Raw genomic sequence first — 21,891 nt, 5'->3', positions numbered from 1 at the left:
AACCAGTCCGAGGCACAAAGGGAGGTTGGATGTGCAGAACACCTTTCAAGAATGTCTGGACCTCAGGGAGAGAAGCCAATTATTTCTGAAAGAAAATGGACAAGGCCGAAATCTGGACTTTTATGGAGCCCAGACGTAGGCCCACATACATTCCTGCTTGTAAAAAAAGAAGCAAACATCCTAGATGGAATTCCACAGCAGAATATTTTCTGCTCTCACACCAAGAGACGTATATTTCTTCCAAATATGATGGTAAATGTCTAGACGTTACCCCCTTCCTAGCTTGGATCATAGTCAGGATAACCTTGTTAGGAATCCCTCTCCTGGCTAGAATCAGCTGTTCAACTTCCATGCCGTCAAACGTAGCCACAGTAAGTCCTGATAGACGAACGGGCACTGTAGCAGAAGATCCTTGCGAAGAGGTAGAGGCCACAGATTTTCGAAAAGCATCTCCAGAAGGTCCACGTACCAGGCCCTTCTTGGCCAGTCTGGAGCAATTAGAATTCCTTGAACCTTATCCCTTTTTATTCTCTTTAGAATTCTTGGGATCAGAGGAAGTGCAGGAAACACGTACACCATCTGATAGACCCATGGAGTCGTCAGGGCGTCTACCGCCAATGCCTGTGGGTCTCTCGACCTGGAACAATACCGCTTGAGCTTCTTGTTGAGACGAGAGGCCATAATGTAGATCTGTGGATATCCCTATCGTCTTGGCAAGCACCTGAACACTTCCGGATGAAGTCCCCACTCTCCCGCGTGCAGGTCGTGTCTGCTGAGGAAGTCTGCTTCCCAGTTGTTTATTCCCAGAATGAAGACCGCTGACAACGCCACAGCATTTTTCTCTGCCCAGAGGAGACATCTTGACACCTCTGACATTGCTGCTCTGCTTTTCGTTCCGCCCTGTCGGTTTATGTACGTCACGGCCGTCACATTGTCCGACTGGACCTGAATGGCCCGATCTTGAAGAAGATGCGAGGTCTGCAGAAGGGCGTTGTATATGAGTTCCAGAATGCTGATTGGAAGGATGATTTCCTGACTTGACCATCTTCCTTGAAACTGCACCCCGAGTGACTGCTTCCCAACCTCTGAGGCGTGTATCTGTGGTTAGCAGAATCCAGTTCTGAATTCCGAACCTCCGACCCTCGACGAGGTGAAAAGTCTTTAGCCACCTCGGAAGGGAGAGCCTGGCTTTTGGCGACAGATGAATCCTCTGGTGCATGTGAAGATTTATTCTCTGTCAGACTAACCGGTTAAGGGGTAGTTTTTTCCCCAACAGCAATAAATATGTTAAACAGGACAAAATTAAGATAATTGGAAGTGTTTTGGTCTGAGAAGTGCTCTTTCTGTTCTTATGGTTTATGTATATGCTTGCTTTTAGTTTTGTTGATTGTTCATGCCTTTCTTGAACCATTGATGAAAAAGTATTATTATTATTATTATAAGATGCGATCCGGACCATTTGTACAACAGAACGAGCTGGAAGTGTCTTGCGTGAAACCTTCCGTATTGAAGAGCCTCGTAAGAGGCCACCATTTTCCCCAGAAGGCGAATGCATAGATGTATCGATGTCCGGGTTGGCTTCAGAACATCCCGAACCATCGACTGGATTACTAATGCCTTTTCCAATAGAAAGAACACCTTCTGCGACTCTGTATCCAGTATAATTCCCAGGAATGGTAGCCTCCGTGTTGGCTCTAGGTGAGATTTAGGAAGCTTCAGAATCCACCCATGATCCTGGAGAAGTTTGGTTGAGAGAGCAATGCTGTCCTGCAACCTTTCCCCGGACGGTGCTTTTATCAGGAGATCGTACAGGTACGGAATTATGTTCACTCCCTGTTTGCGGAGTAGAAACATCATCTCTGCCATTACCTTGGTGAACACCCTCGGTGCCATGGAGAGGCCAAATGGCAGGGCCTGGTACTGGTAGTGACAGTCCTGCAGTGCAAACCATAGATAAGCCTGATGAAGCGGCCAGATCGGAATGTGAAGGTACGCATCCTTGATATCCAGAGACACTAGGTATTCCCCCTCCTCCAGAACTGAGACCACCACTCTCAGAGACTCCATCTTCAACATGAACCGTCCGGTTTGTGTACTACAAACAAGTTGGAATACTTTTTAGCTGATGCTTTTTAGCTGATGAGATGGGACTGGAACAATGACGTGAATCTGTACCAGTTTGTGGATGGCATGTTGTAAAGTTATACTTGCCTCTTGTGAAACTAGCAAGCCTGATTTGAAGAATCTGTGAGGTGGGAGCTCTTGGAACTCCAGTCTGTAGCCCTGGGAAACAAGATTTATGACCCAGGGATTCTGGCACGAATTTGACCACATTTGACTGAAGAAATGTAGGCGCGCTCCCACCTGACAGCCTTCCAGGCATTGCAGTCCACTGTCATGCTAAAGTCTTTGAGAAAGCAGAGCCTGAGCTCTGTTCCTGAGCACCTGCTGTTGCTGGTTTGCGTGGTTTACCTCTTGCGCCGCTGGAGGACGTAGAAGCACCTCTGGATTTGCCCTTGAACTTGGCAGTCCGAAAGGACTGTAACTTAGAAGCTGAATAAGTCTTCTTGGTTGGGGGGGGCTGCGGAAGGAAGATACGTAGACTTACCCGCAGTAGCTGTGGAGATCCATTTGTCTAACTCATCTCCGAACAAGGCCTCTCCTGTGAATGGTAGGCCTTCCACGCCTTTCCTGGAATCCGCGTCAGAAGTCCACTGGCGTAGCCACAAGCCTCTGCGTGCCGACACTGCCATAGCGAAATAGGCGTGCTTAACGCACGCACCACCCTTTATGACTTCCCCTATACAGTTTGCAGAGTCCTGTATATGCTGCAGGAGTAAGACAACATCCCCCCAGATAAGGAATCTAACTCCTCAATTAGGTTACCTGACCATTTAGCAATGGCTTTAGTGATCCACGCACAAGCAATAGTGGGTCTTTGGGCCACCCCCGCAGCTGTGTACAATGATTTGAGTGTAGTCTCAATTTTACGATCCGCCGTATCTTTCAGGGAGGCTGCACCAGGAACAGGCAATACAATGTTACGTGACAGCCTAGAGACTGATGCGTCCACTATCGGTGGATTTTCCCCGCTTTTTTCCTCCAGAGGAAAAGGAAAAGAGGAGAGCAACCTTTTAGGGATCTGAAACTTCTTATCAGGATTAACTCATGGTTCTTCAAACAGGGTATTCAATTCCTTTGATGCAGGAAGTGTGACCGAGGACTTCTTTTTTACATTAAAATAATATTCCTCACACTCCTCTGACACCTTATTAGGAATATGCAGACAGAGCTGCATCCCACCTCCCCTCCTCCACCTCCCCCTCCTCCATGTCTGACCTGTCAGCGTCAGACTGCAGGATACGGGCCAGAGATCACTTTGCGGACAAATGGAATCTCTGTTCATAAACTCATCCACAGTCTGCTTTAAGTATTGAGTCTCCTTCTCATTGCGGGACAATTTTGTAGAAAGAGTGGCGATCATTCCCTTAAGAGAATTAACCCATTCCGGTTCAGCCCGTTAGTCTGTGAACCCTGAGTACCTAGTAGTGAGTTCCCTGGTGAAGAGGAACACTCTACGGTACAAGACACACACTCTTTGCCTGACATAATATAATGTGACAACACACACACACACACAGAGGAAAGGTTAAGCACAATTAACCCACAAAGAGCAAGTCAGGGAGAGACAGATGTTTGGAGCCAGCCCCCACCGCGCCCTTATCGCTAATGCCAAGCTTAGCCGGGTCGCAGACTAAGTACCTTGATAGGGGACTTAGTACACTAGTAAAATCGCTCCCTCCCTGCTATGATCCCCTGGTACCACTGAGGTAATTTGGAGTCACACTGGAGGAGCTGCGTGTCCCTGTCAGTCAGCGTCTGTGTTCACTGCAAAGGGAAAATGGCACCGGTGAGCTGCTGGATCCTCTCATAATGAAGCCCCGCCTCTTCAACGACGCGTGGTCATCCCGCTTTTTTATACTGACTGAGGAATCTGGTGCTTAGAATGGAGAAAACCGTTTTAAGGCTGTTGTGTCAGTATGGGTACTGTGTACAGTGTACAGGGACTCAGTTGTGTACAGTGTCCGGAGACGCATTCCGCCCGTTTAGAAGCCGTGCGTCTCCATACCCTCATGCACCCATAATGGCCGGCGCCCCGTACTCACCACTCTTCATTCTTCTGGCATTGTTAGGGGTGACGGCGTGCTGCGGGACTGTACGCTCGTCGTGATGGGCTTGCGAATAGGTCCCTCAGGAGCTCAGAGTCCTGTCAGCGGCGAACGGGACCATTAGCCCTTCAAGAGGTTGGGTCCTTCCCTCCCCCTAAGTCCCACGAAGCAGGCGGGCTGGTGCCATCCAGCCCTGCCTGAAAATAACAAACGTATAAAATAAATGCAGAAAACTCTTCAGGGGCTTCCTTCAGCGTGACCGGCTCCTCCGGACACATTTTCTAAACTGAGTCTGGTAGGAGGGGCATAGAGGGGGGAGCCAGCCCACACTATCAACTTCTTAAAGTGTCCATGGCTCCTAGTGGACCAGTCTATACCCCCATGGTACTAAATGGACCCCATTCTCCTCTAGAACGCAAGAGAAAAACTTTTGATTTCCAGCTTCTGTGTACTAGTGTCTTTTGCAGCAGCTTCAGACATTGAAATTTTAGTGACGACAAACGACAATGGTTAAAGAAATTGTTAGTGTAAATTCAATCCAAAATAACCAAATTTATGAATAAATTCTGAACAGGACAAAACAGATTTCACACGTTTAGGTATATGAAATTGCCGGCGAATCGCGGTAATTTTTCGCTCGTTTTTTGATTCGACACAATTCGACCGTCGAATTCCAGCAAGTGGGTGCCGGAATTCAACATATTCAATAAAAAATGGATTCGACAGTCCCGCTGTCGAAAAACGGCCGATTTGACGGATTTTGATCCGATTTTTAAAAAACGGGGAAAAACCCGAAAAAAAAATATGCGTGGGGTCCCCCCTCCAAAGCATAACCAGCCTCGGGCTCTTCGAGCCGGTCCTGGTTCTAAATATCCGGGGGGAAAACGGACAGGGGATCCCCCGTATTTTTAAAACCAGCACCGGGCTCTGCGCCTGGTGCAAAAAATACGGGGGACAAAAAGAGTAGGGGTCCCCCGTATTTTTTACACCAGCATCGACTCCACTAGCTGGACAGATAATGCCACAGCGGGGGGTCATTTTTATACAGCGCCCTGCGGCCGTGGCATTAAATATCCAACTAGTCACCCCTGGCCGGGGTACCCTGGGGGAGTGGGGACCCCTTCAATCAAGGGGTCCCCAGCCACCCAAGGGCCAGGGGTGAAGCCCGAGGCTGTCCCCCCCATCCAAGGGCTGCGGATGAGGGGCTGATAGCCTTGAGAAAAATGAAAGAATATTGTTTTTTTTCCAGTAGTACTACAAGTCCCAGCAAGCCTCCCCCGCAAGCTGGTACTTGGAGAACCACAAGTACCAGCATGCGGGAGAAAAATGGGCCCGCTGGTACCTGTAGTTCTACTGGGGAAAAAAATACCCAAATAAAAACACACACCGTGAGAGTAAAACTTTATTGCACACATGTCGACACACACATACTTACCTATGTTCACACGCCGACCTCTGTCCACTTGTCCAAGTAGAATCCACGTGTACCTGTGAATAAAATTATACTCACCTCAATCCAGTGTCCGGATCTTTTAAAATAATCCTCGTACTTGGCAAAACAACAAAACGAACACCCGGACCAAACGGACTGAAAGGATGCCGGGACCCCACGTGACTGCTGTCACAGAAAGGTCCCTTCAGCCAATCAGCGAGCGCAACGTCCTGGCACTCTGCTGATTGGCTATGCGCGTCTGAGCTGTCAGACAGCGCATCGCAAAGCCTCTCCATTATATTCAATGGTGGGAACTTTGCGGTCAGCGGTGTGGTCACCCGCGGTCAGCGGCTGACCGCGGGTAACCCCACCGCTGACCGCAAAGTTCCCACCATTGAAACTAATGGAGGGAGCTTTGCGATGCGCTGTCTGCCAGCAGACGCGCGTACAGCCGATCAGGAGAGTGCCACGAAGTAGCGCTTCCTGATTGGCTTAAGAGACCTTTCTGTGACAGCAGTCGCGGGGGGGTCTCTGCATTCGGGGAAAGGGGTCCCATGTGTAAACATGGGACCCCTTTCAGTCCGTTTGGTCCGGGTGTTCGTTTTGTTGTTTTGCCAAGTGAAAACATAGGTAAGTATGTGTGTGTGTCGACATGTGTGAACATAGGTAAGTATGTGTGTGTGTCGACATGTGTGAAATAAAGTTTTACTCCCACAGTGTGTGTGTCTCCTGTTTTTATTTGGGTATTTTTTTCCAGTAGAACTACAGGTACCAGCGGGCCCGTTTTTCTCCCGCATGCTGGTACTTGTGGTTCTCCAAGTACCAGCTTGCGGGGGAGGCTTGCTGGTACTTGTAGTACTACTGGAAAAAACAGTATTCTTTCAATTTTCTCAAGGCTATCAGCCCCCCATCCGCAGCCCTTGGATGGGGGGGTACAGCCTCGGGCTTCACCCCTGGCCCTTGGGTGGCTGGGGGGGTCCCCTTGATTGAAGGGGTCCCCACTCCCCCAGGGTTCCCCGGCCACGGGTGACTAGTTGGATATTTAATGCCACGGCCGCAGTGCGCTGTATAAAAGTGACCCCCGGCTGTGGCATTATCTGTCCAGCTAGTGGAGCCCGATGCTGGTGTAAAAAATACGGGGGACCCCTACTCTTTTTGTCCCCCGTATTTTTTGCACCAGCACCAGGCGCAGAGCCCGGTGCTGGTTTTAAAAATACGGGGGATCCCCTGTCAGTTTTTCCCCCGGATTTTTAGAACCAGGACCGGCTCGAAGAGCCTGAGGCTGGTTATGCATAGGAGGGGAGACCCCACGCAATTTTTTTTTCTGATTTTTACCATTCCATTTAAAAAATATATATTTGCTCCGGTGCCCTCTGGAAACAGTCAATATTCCAAACACATCATACAAGCAGCGGCTTGTATGATGTGTTTGGTATATATATATATATATATATATATATATATATATATATATATATTTTAAAAAATATATAAATAATACTTGTGCCTTCAAAATAGACAAACCAAGTACCTAATCCCTTCTAATATAAATAGATATGCGATTACCAATAAAAAAACACACCAAAAAAAACATGTTTTAAACATTTTTTATTAGATTCCGCCACCAAAGTGAGGCGGATTGAAAATGACGAATTTACTGTCTAAAAGCACTGTTGTCGAATTTCCAAACATCAATTGAATATACTTTTGTCGAATTGCCACATTTGTACCATTGCAGAAATGTCGAATTTGACAAATGTCGAATTTCAAAAAGTCGAATTTGGAAAGTCCGTTTTTTTGACGAAAAGTACTGAATTGCATTGTCGGAATTTTTTTTGGGGCGAAAATGTCCCGTTTTTCGACATTCGGGAATTCGACCGCAATTGCATATACCCTATTGTCCTCTTTATTTGTAGATAATTTGAGAATGATTCAGAGTTATATGCTAATGTCAATATTGAAGCAAACGGCCAATGTTTTTTTCTTCTGCACAAGCATCTGAGTCACACCATGCATGCATCCAGATTTTGTTGGTAGAGTGAAAGTGTAGCAAAATGCAAGGGGCGTTCCTGGACAGTAACTGGGGGTGACTAAAAAGTTGCCTGTAGATTGTGCATCACATGGGAGTGTCGCAGGCGTATCACTGAAAGCTGTTGCATACAAAGATACTGAACAGCTCACACAGGAGGCCATACTCTGACAAAGAAACTGCACCTGCCACAGGGCTGGTGCAAATTTTGATGGTGTGGTCAATGGCGTGTCTAGGCAGTAATTCAGCATCTACAGACACTGACAGTGGGAGTCTCAGTCCTTGCACATTCGGATGCACGAGAAGGGTTTTTATAGCGGCACTGGCCAAAAGACGCAGAGGTTTTTTAGATTTTTTTTGTATTGTTGGCAAATGGCTTGCCAGTCTACAAAGAGATTTTAGTAGATTTACTGTACCATGTTGATATGGTCTGCTACATACCAACAATAAATAAATCCAAACAATAGAGCTTTTTCATTTTTTTTCTAATTATAATATACATACACACACAAAATTATTGTACTGTATTGTACTGTCATTGTCACAATTTTTGTATTTTTTTTTAAATAGTGTTCTTTACTAAAGATTTTATCATAATCATAGAAAAGAAAACACCCGATTACAAAATGTCATCCATTACACAGTTAACAGATAGCCAGTATAGCCTGTGCATATAAGTAAATTAACCACTTAACTGGCATGGTCAGATCTCATGCGACTGCGCCGTCCCACCCTGTCCCCCCATTTTTGATGAGGAGATCCATTCTGCAGATGTGCATAATATGCATAAATGTGTATATAGACTGTATCACTACTGTGCGGAGTAAGTAGTAACAAGGAGAAAAAAGGTATTAGTACTGGCATACTACAGCACCCCCAGCTCACAAGATAAATACAGAAAATTAAACGAATGCTGCATCTTACGTCTCTCCTCTCAACCTTGAACGTTACCTATCCCATTTATCATGAAATTTGAGCATATCATTTCGTTTTTTAAACATATGATTTTCATGTCGGATTGATTACATCATTTACCCGGGTTCTCTATTTATGAATCTCAGAGGAGGTGCGCAAGTGCGGTTCTCGACCAATTATGATGTTAGCTAATGTAGTAAGACAAAGAACATAATGGTACAACGTCAAAGAATGTGTCTCTTCAAAATCCAGGCTGAACATACAGATTCTAGTACTAAAACTAGGTGGAGAGGGAGTGTCGGTAATACATCCCTCCATATCTCCTCCCAAAAATGAAAAACCAAGGACCTTTTCATAATAGATGCCAGAAACTAGCATTTTCCATTTGGCTCCTATGACAGAAGGAACCATCCCTAAGACCAGCTCTCTGCATAGACATACAGATGGAGCCATCCTCACCGTTGCAGTTTCTCCGCCTAAACGGAGGATTAGTCATGCCTTATAGCTCAGGTTGTTGAGTTTTGCACGGATAGGCGCGCTGAGGAGGCACGACAACATACGCAGCAAGCAATATACTTCTTCACCACTGGGTGGCTAATGCACCACTAATCCAGTACTGTAGAGTCAATAGCGGCGGATGAATATACATGCTCTGGCAAATGGCCAGTGACAACGGTAATGTTATACTGTACACACAGACCAATGGTCAGATGAAGTCAATCAAAAATAAGTAAATAAAAATTAATTTAAAAAAAAATAGTGTATACAGATGCAAACTAACGTGTTAAAGCAATGGTCCATTGATGTTAGGGATGTGTGTACGTCCAAGTCCCGTAGACAAATCAATTAAAAAAAAAAAAAATTGTGTATACAGACGCAAACTAACGTGTTAAAGCAATAGTTCATTGGTGTTAGGGTTACGTGAGCGTCAAAGTCCCGTAACCAATACAGCATAAGCAAAAACAATGGGAAGGGATCACTGCTTACATTTACACATGAGCTTGCGTCTGTCCGGAATCGGCGTTCAGTGGCATCTCACTTACCAGCGCGTTGGTGTGCAGGCCTCCGGAGGTCACGGCCCCAGTTTGCGACTGCATGAATGCTCTGTCCGCGAGCGCAATGCCCATTGTCATTGTGTACCCCTGAAGTTTATCCAGTGTGTACCCACCATCTGTGCAGCATGGGTGCCGCAATGACACTTGCGGTCAGCTGACCTGTAACCCCCAATCCTGTGCTGTCTGCACACGATTCAAGCACCCAATACCTGCTGACCAGGGAGTATAAATCCAGAACATCGGCTCAGTCTCATTGCCTTGAATAACGCGTCACATCCAGTGTACAGCGTCTCCTGGCTACAGTCTTCTGTCTCCAGCGATTTCCTTGCTCCAGTGTCTCCGTGGAACTACAGGCTCCAGCCATCCAGCTCTGCTACAATTCCTTCCACCTCTGCATGCAGTAAGAGACTCTCTCCAGGTGCTACTTACCATTCTCATCTGTGTGTTGTTTATCTGCGTTCAGCACTATGCTATTTCATCTGGCACTTAAAATAACCAGCTTGCAATTTACAAACGGTCTCCTGCTTTGGCCTTGCTTGGCTTTGTGGACTTGTGCAAATATACAGACTGTGTGAATCTATTGCTGTTGGTTTCCAGACCAATTACCGGAGTTACTATTGCCTGTGTTCACTGTCATCAGTTGCATTATCATCATCTGCATATTTGATCCGGTTACCATTGACTTCAAAGTCGACCATCGATGTTTGCCATCGGCTTCCAGGCTGGTCACCACGGTTGTTAATCTCACTGGTTTACAGATCATCACCTGAGACTGTAGTTATACCTCTGTCAGCTTCATTGCTCAAATCATCAGTATTGTTATTGTGCTTCAGTAACTGTTCATACCTTTGTGTGCTGAATAAATATCATTGCGCACATGCGCAGGAATCTTTGACAGCTTCCTCGTTTCCTCCACCACACCACCACTGACCCACTAGTGCCCGCTTTTGGGAACAGACACAGTTACAGACCTGACTGTTTGTTTAAGGCACATGGACCCGGACGGCGGTCAGAGTGTGGGGGCGGGGGCACTCCAAAGTTTAGTGTCACGACTAGATGGTCAAGAGGCTGCACAACAGCAGATTATACAGTTCCTGCAAGGGATGTCTTCCCGACTGGACACTTTACAACAGTCTCTTCCAAGTACTGTTACTCCAGCTCCAGTTTCCAGATCCGCAGCTTCAGGTCCTCCAGTTGCTACCTCTCCAGGGTCTCGTCTCCATCTTCCTACGCCAAGTAAGTTCGTTGGCAATCAGAAAAAATGTGTTGTGGATTCCTGAATCAGTGTGAAGTCCACTTTGAAATGCTGCCGCACAACTTCCCAACACCTAGGACAAAGGTTGCATACATGGTGTCCCTCCTGACTGGTCCTGCATTGAATTGGGTCTCCCCGTTATGGGAGCGAGCAGATTCTCTCCTGAACAACTATACAGAATTTGTTGATGCATTCCGACGCATCTTTAATGAACCTGGGCGTACAATATCTGCTTCTTCAGACATCCTCTAGATTTGCCAGGGAACACACACCGTGGGACAAAATGTCATCCAGTTCCAGACATTGGCATCAGAGGTTAAATGGAACTATCAAGCGTTGGTTGCTGCATTCTGGCATGGACTGTCTGACCGTATAAAAGAGGAGTTGGCAACCCGAGATCTCCCAGAGCAACTGGAAGCTTTACTCTCCCTATGTGTGAAATTGGACTTGCGTTTATGCTAAATAACCAGTGAACGCTCTCGAAGTGACCCTCGCAAGCATTGGGCTATGCCAAGTACAGTCTCTACCCACTACTTCTAATGAGCCTGTGCAAGTGAATAGGTCCCGCTTAACCCCTGAGAAGCGGTCAAAAAGGTTACTAGAGAGACAGTGTCTATATTGTGCTGCTGCTGGTCACATGATTGGTTGCTGTCCTCCTCGTTTGGGAAACGCCAGATCTAACTTGTAAAGGAGGAGTCAAGTTAGAAATGTCAGCCAAAGCTCCTTCTTCTCGATACCTCATCCTCCCTGTAACGTTGAAAACACAGAGTGGATTACATACCTTTTCTGCTTTAGTAGATTGTGGTGCTGCTGGGAACTTTATTACACAAGCTGCAGTTGATAAAATCCATCTTCCTGTTCTAGAGTTGTCTTGCCCAGTCTACCTCACTGCCATGGATGGTAGTCGTATTGCCGAGGGTTCCATCAACCAGCAGACTAAGCCAGTGGTCCTGGGAGTGGGCTTCCTCTATTCCGAGTTCATTGAACTTTTGGTAATCCCTAAAGCCACTCATGAAATCATACTGGGCATGCCCTGGCTTCAAATACACAACCTACAAATCAACTGGTCCACAATACAGCTCACAGCATGGAGTCCTTCCTATTTCCATTCCATCCTCTGATCCGTGTAATCCTATGGTCACACAGAATGGCCGCAGGAATGGAGATGCTGGCACCATGCTTTCTGTGTACGAGAACACAGATACAGGCACAGATCCCCTTAAAATGTTCACTACACATCTGCGTTTTTGCCACCACATCCCTTACCCGCCCCCCCAAATAGTCCTCGACTGTCATTCACTATAAATAAATAATCACTGCAAGCAACATCGCAAAGGTACCTTTGCGCATATGCAGTGCGACGCGTGTACAGTTGGCCGATAATAGCTTAACTGTGTATATATCGGCATTACATGCATTTCTGAATTATGCCCTCTATTTGCTCACGTCGTCAGCAAATAAAAAGCTCCAGCCTAGAAGCAACTATCTAATACTGGAATATGAAATTAAGACTGGGAACCATGGACAACTAAAGAGGACTGAACCCGCATACAATATCCGAGTAAGTGGACATAAAAATGGCATTTCACTATCTAAATATAAATAAACAGGCTGCTTAGAACAGACGTAGGAAACAATGGGGTATATTCAATTGGTGTCGAATCCCGCAGTGGATTCGACAGTTTTCCAATTCGACAGCATTCGACTGTCGATACCCACCTTCCAGGGCACTGAATTCGACATATTCAATTTCAAATGGATTCGACATGCCTCCGGTCGTAAAGTGACCGAAGCTCGGATTGTGGGCGGCCGGGATTCGACTTCATGAACATCACAATCTGGTCAGAAAAAAGCTCCATTATTGTAGTCAGTGTACAAAAATATGATATATATATATATATTTATTAAAAACGCAGATTGCCCTAAAAAAAACGATTCCACAAGACAGCTGACTGTGTAATGGCTGCTCTTCTCCCTGAAGTCTCAAGCATAGGAGTTGCTTTGGTGAAGTGTAACCTGGGTAAAAATGTTGAATCATTGGTACAATCCTTCCCTCAGCCCAGTAAAGAAAAAATATTTGGGAAAAAATAAAAATATAATAATGTGGCTCATAAATCCAAAAACCAAATTATATAATTACTTAAAATAGAAATAGATATGCTAGTAGAAATCAAAAAACTTAAAAAAAAAAATAAAGTATTTAAAATTTCTTCTCAGCTCATGACAGAAAAACTTTGTCGCAATGAAATTGTTGAAAGAAGCGTCAAAAACCACTGATACCAATTCGACAATCTTCAATTGAATATGCTTTTGTTGAAAAGCCGGGTTTTCAACATTACAGACACTCCACACTCGACTGTCGAAAAGTCAAAAGTCGAAACGGATCCAACAGGTTTTTTGTCGAAAAGTGGCGTATTGAATTGTCGAATGCAATTAGACAGGGTTTTTTTGTCGAAAAAGCCCCGTTTTCCGACAAAACGAGGGATTCGACACCAATTGAATGTACCCTAATGACTATTTGACACATAGCTAAGTTATGGTAAACAAATTTAATTCTATTTTTGGGGGTTTCTTTTTAGATTTACAAGTTTGAACTATTGCCAGTTGACCAATAGATATACATTTGGCAAAAAATGAATTGTGTAAAACAGAACTAGCTTCCTTGTTGTAATAATATTTGTCCTTGACAGACAGAATGTGAGTTTTATCATCAGCACACTTATTGCAGAATGTGGGGCACTTGTACTTGCAGGCAAAGTGCCTGATTCATGTTTCTAAGGATTTCCACAGCTGCAAGGAATCAGCTGTGCAATTCCGCATCATTAATATTCAAATGTAACAGAAGGTGTCTGTAGGAGATAGACTCCTCCTGTTCACATTTGCAAGATCCAAGTGCTGTGCCTGAGGCCTCAGCCTCGGATCACCATCGCGACCGTTGGTCGCGTTTCGCAATGTTTTCAGGCACCGCCAGCCTGTGTAATGATGGTGCTGGGTGCCGCCCTCGCTGTTTCAAAATAAAAATCAGAACTGCAAAATTGCTAATACTACTTTCACAAATATAATACTTATCGACATACATATGTCCCCACAATTGCATAAAGCTGAGGAGCTGGTGGGACACTTAAGTAGGTAGGAAATGTGTACATTTAGCAATTCAAAGAGGAATATGTTATATGCCATCAAGCTTACACAATATGCAATCTTCATATTCAAACATTTGCAGTAGAAGAGCCTAGTTATTTTCAACATGGTACCGTCTAAGCATGCCACCTTTCCAACACATCAGGTCTCAAGTTAGGTTTGGCCACCGACAATCGATGGTCTAATTGTGAGTGGACATCAGTGGGCATACCAAGAAGGTTGGTGTTGGTGCCATCTGCACACATGCATAGCTAAACCATTGATGGCTTCTAGCAAACTGTTTAAACTAGAGCAGTCGTCAGCCATCTCTAATCAGGAAAACACTGTGTAACCAAAGTTTGTCGGGGAAAGAATGATGATCTGTGGCTGGATTGACCTGGGCCCCTTCGCTCCAGTGACGTGAAATGTTAATGAGAGCATACAGTAAAATTCTAGAGAATAATGTGCTTCTACCTTCGATTAAGTGTTGAGAAATTAAGCATGGGACAACATTGAATAAACAATTTTTAAATTATTAAGTCTCCATATAGCTTACCATTTTTCCGCTCGCTGAGTGGAGGATCATTGGACCTGTGTCCAGCAACCTGAATGTAGGATCCAGGCTGCAGAGATAGTTCTTGCAAATCATTGGCAACTGCTTCACTCTGCGGGCTGGGAGCAGGAGGGCCTTCCATCGTTAATGCTTCATCATCCCCTCCCTTGTACCCTCCCCTACCATGTCCACCCTGTGAGGAGGAGGGCGGCAAAAGGCGGGACAGGTTGGTATAATCCACTATGTTTTTCATGGCTGCAATCTGAAAAAGGTACAATTATATTTTTGTGACATTTATCATTAAGCTCAAGTCAGAAAAGAGCAATTTTTTTTTAGAGATACTGTAACGTCCTCAGTGTAAAACATTCATCAACAAATACTTTTAAATAATGCTTTATTCTGCCTTCACGATATTTGTCAGCAAAATTGAAGGTTCAAAAACAAAAAGCTATTCTGTTTTATTTATTGGATCTATACATTTAATTAAATAACGTGTGTACACAAGCAGTTTATTACAAGAAAATCCAAATGGAAGATAAACAGCACATTGTACATTTTTTGTAATAAAAAAAAAAATAGGAAGTAATTACAGGAATATAGATTTATATATTTTTATATATATATTTTCTTTTTTTTATTTTCTTTTTTTAATTATGGTCCATATGATTAGCTGTAGTGCCTCAATTTAATAATTTAAATAATGGTAATTACTCTTGGTTCAATATTTGTTAAGCATGAATTCTTTAAATTATTTCAAACCCTGAGATTTATTAAATGTTGTGGGTTATTAAAAAAAAAAAAAAAAGGAGATTTATGGTAAGAACTTTCCTTTGTTAAATCTCTTTCTGCAAAGTACACTGGTTTCCGCAAGGATAACATTGGGGTGTAGAGTTGGATCTTGATCCGAGGCACCAACAGGCTAAAAGCTTTGACTGTTCCCAGGATGCATAGCGCCACCTCCTCTATAACCCCGCCCCCGTGCACAGAAGCTCAGTTTTCTTAACCAGTCCAATGCAGTAGCAGGTAAAAGAGATGACAGTTAGTAGCCACATACATCACATTCTCACGATAGGATCAGCGGCTAATGCCATACAAACCCAAAGTAGCTAATTGCGTCAGGGTGGGCGCCCTGTGGAACCCAGTGTACCTCGTAGAAAATATTTAACAAAAGGAAAGTTCTTACCATAAATCTCCTTTTCTGCAAAGGGGTACACTGGGGTTCCACAGGGATGACATTGGGGATGTCCTAAAGCAGTTCCTCATGGGAGGGGATGCACTGTAGCGGGCACAAGAACCCGGCATCCAAAGGAGGTATCCTGGGAGGCAGAAGTATCAAAGGCATAGAACTTAATGAACGTGTTCACTGAGGACCACGTAGCCGCCTTGCACAATTGTCCAACGGTCGCACCGCGGCGGGCCGCCCAAGAAGGTTCAACAGACCGAGTAGAAAGGGCTTTGATGGTAGAAGGAGCTGGAAGGCCAGCCTGTACATAAGCATGTGCAATCACCATCCTAATCCATCTGGCCAGGGTATGCTTATTAGCAGGCCAGCCACGTTTATGAAAACCAAAAAAGGACAAAGAGAGAATCAGATCTCCTAAGGGAAGCAGTTCTCTTCACATAAATACATAGAGTGCGTACCACATCCAAAGACAGCTCTTTGGAGGACAAACCTGGAGAGGTAAAGGCCAGAACCACAATCTCTTGATTAAAGTGGAGCGATGACACCACCTTAGGTAGATGACCAGGGCGAGTTCCAAAAACCGCACGGTCACAGTGAAGAATCAGAAAAGGTGACCAACAGGATAAGGCACCCAAGTCTGAAACCCGTCTAGCAGAGGCAATAGCCAGCAGAAACAAGACCTTCAGAGTAAGCCACTTGAGGTCCACAGACTCAAGAGGTTCAAACGGAGACTCTTGTAAGGCATCCAGAACAACCGACAAATCCCAAGGAGCCACAGGTGGGACATAGGGAGGTTGAATCCGTAAAACACCCTGAGTGAATGTATGAACATCAGGCAGAGTCGCAATTTTTTTCTGAAACCATATCGACAAGGCAGAAATATGCACCTTGAGGGAGGCCAGACGAAGACCCAAGTCCAGGCCCTGTTGCAGGAAGGCCAAAAGTTTGGCAGTACTGAACTTGTATAAGTCATAATTATTAGTCGCACACCAGGCGAAGTAAGAATTCCAGACCCTATGGTAAATCCGAGCAGACGCCAGCTTACGGGCCTTCAACATAGTTTGAATGACCGCCTCAGAAAAACTTTTGGCCCTCAGGACGGAAGCTTCAAGAGCCACGCCGTCAGAGCCAGCCGGGCCAAATCCTGGTAGACACAAAAGCCCTAAACGAGGAGGTCTGAGCGCTGCAGAAGTAGAAGAGGACGCTCCATCGTGAGACCCGGCAGGTCTGAGAACCAATGCCGTCTAGGCTACGCTGGAGCAATTAGAAGTAGTATTCCTGCTTCTTGCTTGAACTTCCTTATCACCCTGGGCAGAAGTGACACCGGAGGAAACACATACGGTAGCCAAAAGTTCCATAGAATTGCCAGGGCGTCCACGAACGCTGCTTGAGGATCCCTTGTCCTTGCTCCGAAGACCGGAACCATGTGATTGTGTCGAGACGCCATCAGGTCTACATTTGGTAGGCCCCACTTGTCCCCTAGGAGTTGAAAGACTTACGGATGAAGACTCCACTCTCCGGCGTGAATGTCCTAACGACTGAGGAAGTCCGATTCCGAGTTGAGGACTCCCGGAATGAACACTGCCGATATGGCTGGCAAATGGCGTTCCGCCCAATGAAGAATCTTTGACACTTCCATCATTGCCATGCGGCTCCGAGTGCCGCCCTGATGATTTATGTACGCCACCGTGGTGGCATTGTCTGACTGTACTTAAACAGGCCTGTACTGTACCAGAGGCAGGGCTAGTGTCAACGCATTGAACACCGCCCCCAATTCCAGAATGTTTAACGGGAGGAGATTCCTTCTTGGTCCACCGACCCTGAAGAGAGTGTTGCTCCAATACCGCGCCCCAATCACGCAGACTGGCATCCGTCTTTAAAAGGACCCAGTTGGAAATCCAGAAGGGATGACCCCTGCTCAGTTGCTGGTCCTGTAGCCACCAAGCAAGTGACTAGCGGACTTCCTGAAGTAAAAAGAGATCATTTGAGTGTTGATCCGGTGAGGTAGGCTGTCCCACTTGGAGAGTATTAACCTCTGCAGAGGGCGTGAATGAAATTGAGCGTACGCTACCATGTCGAAAGCAGACACCATGAGGCCTAGTACTTGCATCGCCGAGTGTATCGACACACGTGGGCGACAGAGAAAGTATCTTATCTTGTCCTGAAGTTTCAAGACCTTCTCCTGAGAGAAAAACAACCACTGGTTGTGGGTGTCCAATAGCGTTCCCAGGTGCACCATGCTCTGAGCAGGGACCAGGGAAGACTTCTTCCAGTTGATGAGCCACCCGTGGGCTTGCAGGAATTGGACCGTCAGTTCCAGATGACGAAGGAGAACCTCCGGAGAGTTCACCAGGATCAACAAGTCGTCCAGATACCTCAGGATCCCGATACCCTGACGGCAGAGTAGAGCAGTCATGACCGCCATCACCTTGGTGAAGATCCTTGGAGCCGTGGTCAAACCAAAAGGAAAGGCCTGGAATTGAAAATGTAGGTTTGCCTTTAGCAAACCGCAGGTATTGCTGATACGGTGCTGCAATAGGTATATGCAAGTAAGCATCCTGAATGTCCAGGGATATCATATAGTCCTTGGGCTCCAAAGCCAGAACAATAGAGCGAAGAGTTTCCATACGGAATTTTGAAACTCTCACAAATTTGTTCAAAGACTTGAGGTTGAGAATGGGTCGGGAAGATCCATTTGACTTCGGAACTAGGAACAGCGTTGAATAGTACCCCCTGCCTCTCTGAGTTAGAGGCATTATCACTCCCGTGTCCAGGAGTGATTGTACCACCAAATGGAGAGTTTTTGCTTTTACTGGGTCCGAAGGGAAATTTGTTGAGCAAAACTGGCGAGGGGGACGTTTCTTGAAAGAGATGACGTATCCGTAAGTTACTACTTCACTTACCCAGGCATCTGAAGTGGTCTATAACCATACCTGAGCAAACCGTAGAATGCCGCCTCCCACCCTGGGATCCCCCAGAGGGAGGCCCGCCCCGTCATGCAGCAGGCTTGTCTATTTTGGAAGCAGGCTGACAGGCAGCTCAGGCACGTTTAGGTTTGGGCTTAGTGGATTTGGAAGTGTGAGCCTGTTTCAGGTACGCCTGACACTTTGCTTTACCTGGAGGTTGAAAGGAACGAAAGGAAGTACTCTTAGCCTTCGGAGCTGAAGGAGTAGTACTAGGTAGACATGCAGTCTTAGCAGATGCTAAGTCAGCAACAATCTTATTCAGGTCTTCCCAAAAAAGAATGTTTCCCTTAAAAGGGATCACCTCCAAGTCCAGATCTACAGATCAGGACCGCTACCAGAGGATCCGGAGAGCCAGAAAAGATGTAGTAGACGCTCTGGTCGCCAGGATACCTGCATCTCATGCCGCCTCCTGTATATAATGATAGGCTGTAATAATGTATGAAAGACACTGTCTAGCATTATCAGGAAAATTAGATGGTAGTTCCGCTTCAACTTCCTGATACCAGGCCTCTATGGCTTTAGCAGCCCAAGAGGCTTCAATAGTAGGCCTATGCACAGCTCCAGCAAGAGTGTAAATAGATTTCAAGCAAACCTCCACTCGTTTATCCGTTGGTTCCTTCAAAGAGATGACGGTAGTGACAGGCAGAGCAGATGACACCACCAGACGCGCAACTTGTGAGTCCACCGGCGGCGGTTTTTCACAATTTTTACTTAACTCTGCAGCGAGAGGATAATGAGCTAGCATCTTCTTAGACAGGGAGAATTTCTTTCCTGGATATTTCCAGGATTCCTGCCGTATTTCAACTAAGTGGTCAGAATGAGGTAAAACTAATTTAGTAACCTTCTGACGCTTAAACTTATCTGGTTTCTTAGACGTAGCTGGGGTTCTTCGTCATCATCAATTTGAATAATCAGCCTGATAGCCTCCAAAAGGTCAGACTCCCCATCAGAAGCATCTGCTTCAGTGTCTGAGGGGTCAGTATATGCGCCATCTTTATCAGATGAAGTATCTGAAACATGAGTGGATTGTGAGGAAGTTATGGCCCATTTTGACAACCCCTTGGTCTTAGGCGGGCGAGGGTTAGGGTTTTGCTTGGCCAAAGACGGATTTAATTGCTGTAACTGAGAGGACAGAGTATCTGCCCATGGCGGATTAACAGCAGGGACAATATGTGTAATGGCACAGGAGGTTCCATAGGGGGCGCAAGTCTAGTTACAAGCGTAGTCAGTAAATTAGAAAATGTAGCCCACGGCGGGTCATGATTTGTCCCCGTTGCTGTGGACTGACTAAGGGGGGTATAGAACAGTCTGTACCTGAACCCACAGTTGCAATATTTTCCCCAGACAATCATGGCATTAGCACTGCAGGGTGCAGGATTATCACCCTGTGTAGCTGACATAATATGAAAGTGTAACCGTATGGCGAAATAGTAAAATATAAGCAGACAAAGTACCTTACAAAAATCCCCCTGTATAGTGCGACTGCAAGCAGAGCGCACACAGAGAATATAAGAGGTATATGGTGACTGTAAAACACAGAGAAAAATAATAAAAGGAGTATATCCTGTGAAACACTATATTATATGAAAACCCTGAAGCACTTAGCCCCCCTCAGGATACAGAATATAGGGATAGCAGTATATGTGAGATACACGGAATGGAAATCACACAGCAGCTATTGGCACACACACACAGTCACATATACAATGCAGAAATTATCACAAATAACAATAAAACTGCACTGGACTAGCAATACTAAGTAACTGCACTACTAAGTAAAGCTATGTATAAATATAGATATAACAATGCACAGTAAAGACTGGATGTATATCACAGGGTACTTGTACTAAATAACCCTAAATGTATGCACTTGTTCTTAACTAACACTGTCCAAAGACATGTAGAATACTTAAGTGTCCTGTAAATGCACGGTGCTGACGATGCAGGCGGCTTTACAGAGCAGACATTGCCCAGCAGTCCCAAAGTCAGCTCAGCATGTGTGTAATGGCGCCCAAACACTGACAGGGAGAGAAGGAGGCAGAGAGAAGCAGCTCCAGGGCGGGAACATTGGCAGTAAATGGTGCATGGGGGAGGAGCTACAGGTCAGAGCCTCATCCCCTTGCTGGACTTCACCACCGGGTTCTGCGGGCCTTAGTAAAACGGATTATGAGGTAAACCGACCCGTGCCCTTGCCCTGGTGGTCTAGTGGGGTCCCTGTACGGCCACAGTGTCCACGCCAGCGTGCACAGTCCGTCTCCTGAAGACCGCGCCGGATCGCAATTTCCAGCGAGTCCCGCCTGAGGGACCCTCTTACCTCCTCCCTTGATGCGGCCACGCGATACCGGAGAGCTTGCTGCAGGTGTGTGTGCCCTAGGTGAAGAATCGGAGCACTCCGCTGTAAGTACCCGCAACCAGGGCGCGGGAGAATAAAGCGCCGCCGGGGGAGGTGAGGGAGCCGCAGCCTGATATGTCATAATGACATATAGCACTTCTAAGTGCCTATGCTGCGGCCCTTGAAGTCTTCATAAAAGCTCTTTTCAGGGCTGCTCAGAGCAGCCCTCCCTGTTAGCTGCCTGCACTGCAGGCACCAACTTACAAACTGAGCTACTGTGCACGGAGGCGGGGTTATAGAGGAGGCAACGCTATGCATCCTGGGAACAGTCAAAGCTTTTAGCCTGTTGGTGCCACGGAACAAGATCCAATCTACACCCCGATGTTATCCCTGTGGAACCCCAGTGTACCCCACTGCAGAAAAACAAAAACAACATTTGTTATACACATCTACATGTACGCATGTGAAAATGTGGTACATAACTACAAACCATTATGTAGATAATTTAATAATAACACAGTATGCTCACATTTGGTGGCAACTGTGGGATCACAAAGTCCTAGGCACTCAACCAAGGAGAACTGTATACAAGGCATGATTCAGAGCTCCACAAAAAGTTGGCACTCATGAACCAGGATTGCACTCAGCCAACAGACTTCTTGGACATGAGGTAAACATATCATGGCAAGTTCCTACTGAGCTGGAGCAGTATCAAAGGATCAAGAAGCGACACTTCGAGAGAGTTCTGGCAGATACTAGGATAAAGTTTTACTCCAGTATACCATGAGGTGAGAGTAGGGTTGCCACCTCATCCCTTTAATTCCGGACACATATTAAATACACAGGTTCTGTGGCTGATCAAAACTAGGTGAAATGGAGTTT

The 21,891-nt window shown here is 45.8% G+C and overlaps 1 protein-coding gene across 4 annotated transcripts in view; it reads right to left on the bottom strand.

Moving 5' to 3' along the window:
* MRTFA (myocardin related transcription factor A) overlaps positions 1-21,891 on the bottom strand; it is a 424,554-nt gene that overhangs the window by 361,049 nt on the left and 41,614 nt on the right. For all 4 annotated transcript variants that reach the window (XM_063940356.1, XM_063940354.1, XM_063940357.1 and 1 more), the window contains one exon: positions 14,532-14,790. In XM_063940356.1, the coding sequence (XP_063796426.1) occupies positions 14,532-14,781 (250 nt within the window). In that variant the 5' untranslated portion in view covers positions 14,782-14,790. The remainder of the gene's footprint in view (positions 1-14,531; positions 14,791-21,891) is intronic.

This window comes from Pseudophryne corroboree, chromosome 9 (assembly GCF_028390025.1).
Source record: "Pseudophryne corroboree isolate aPseCor3 chromosome 9, aPseCor3.hap2, whole genome shotgun sequence".
NCBI lineage: Eukaryota > Metazoa > Chordata > Amphibia > Anura > Myobatrachidae > Pseudophryne > Pseudophryne corroboree.
This window is presented reverse-complemented; position numbering and strand designations above follow the sequence as displayed.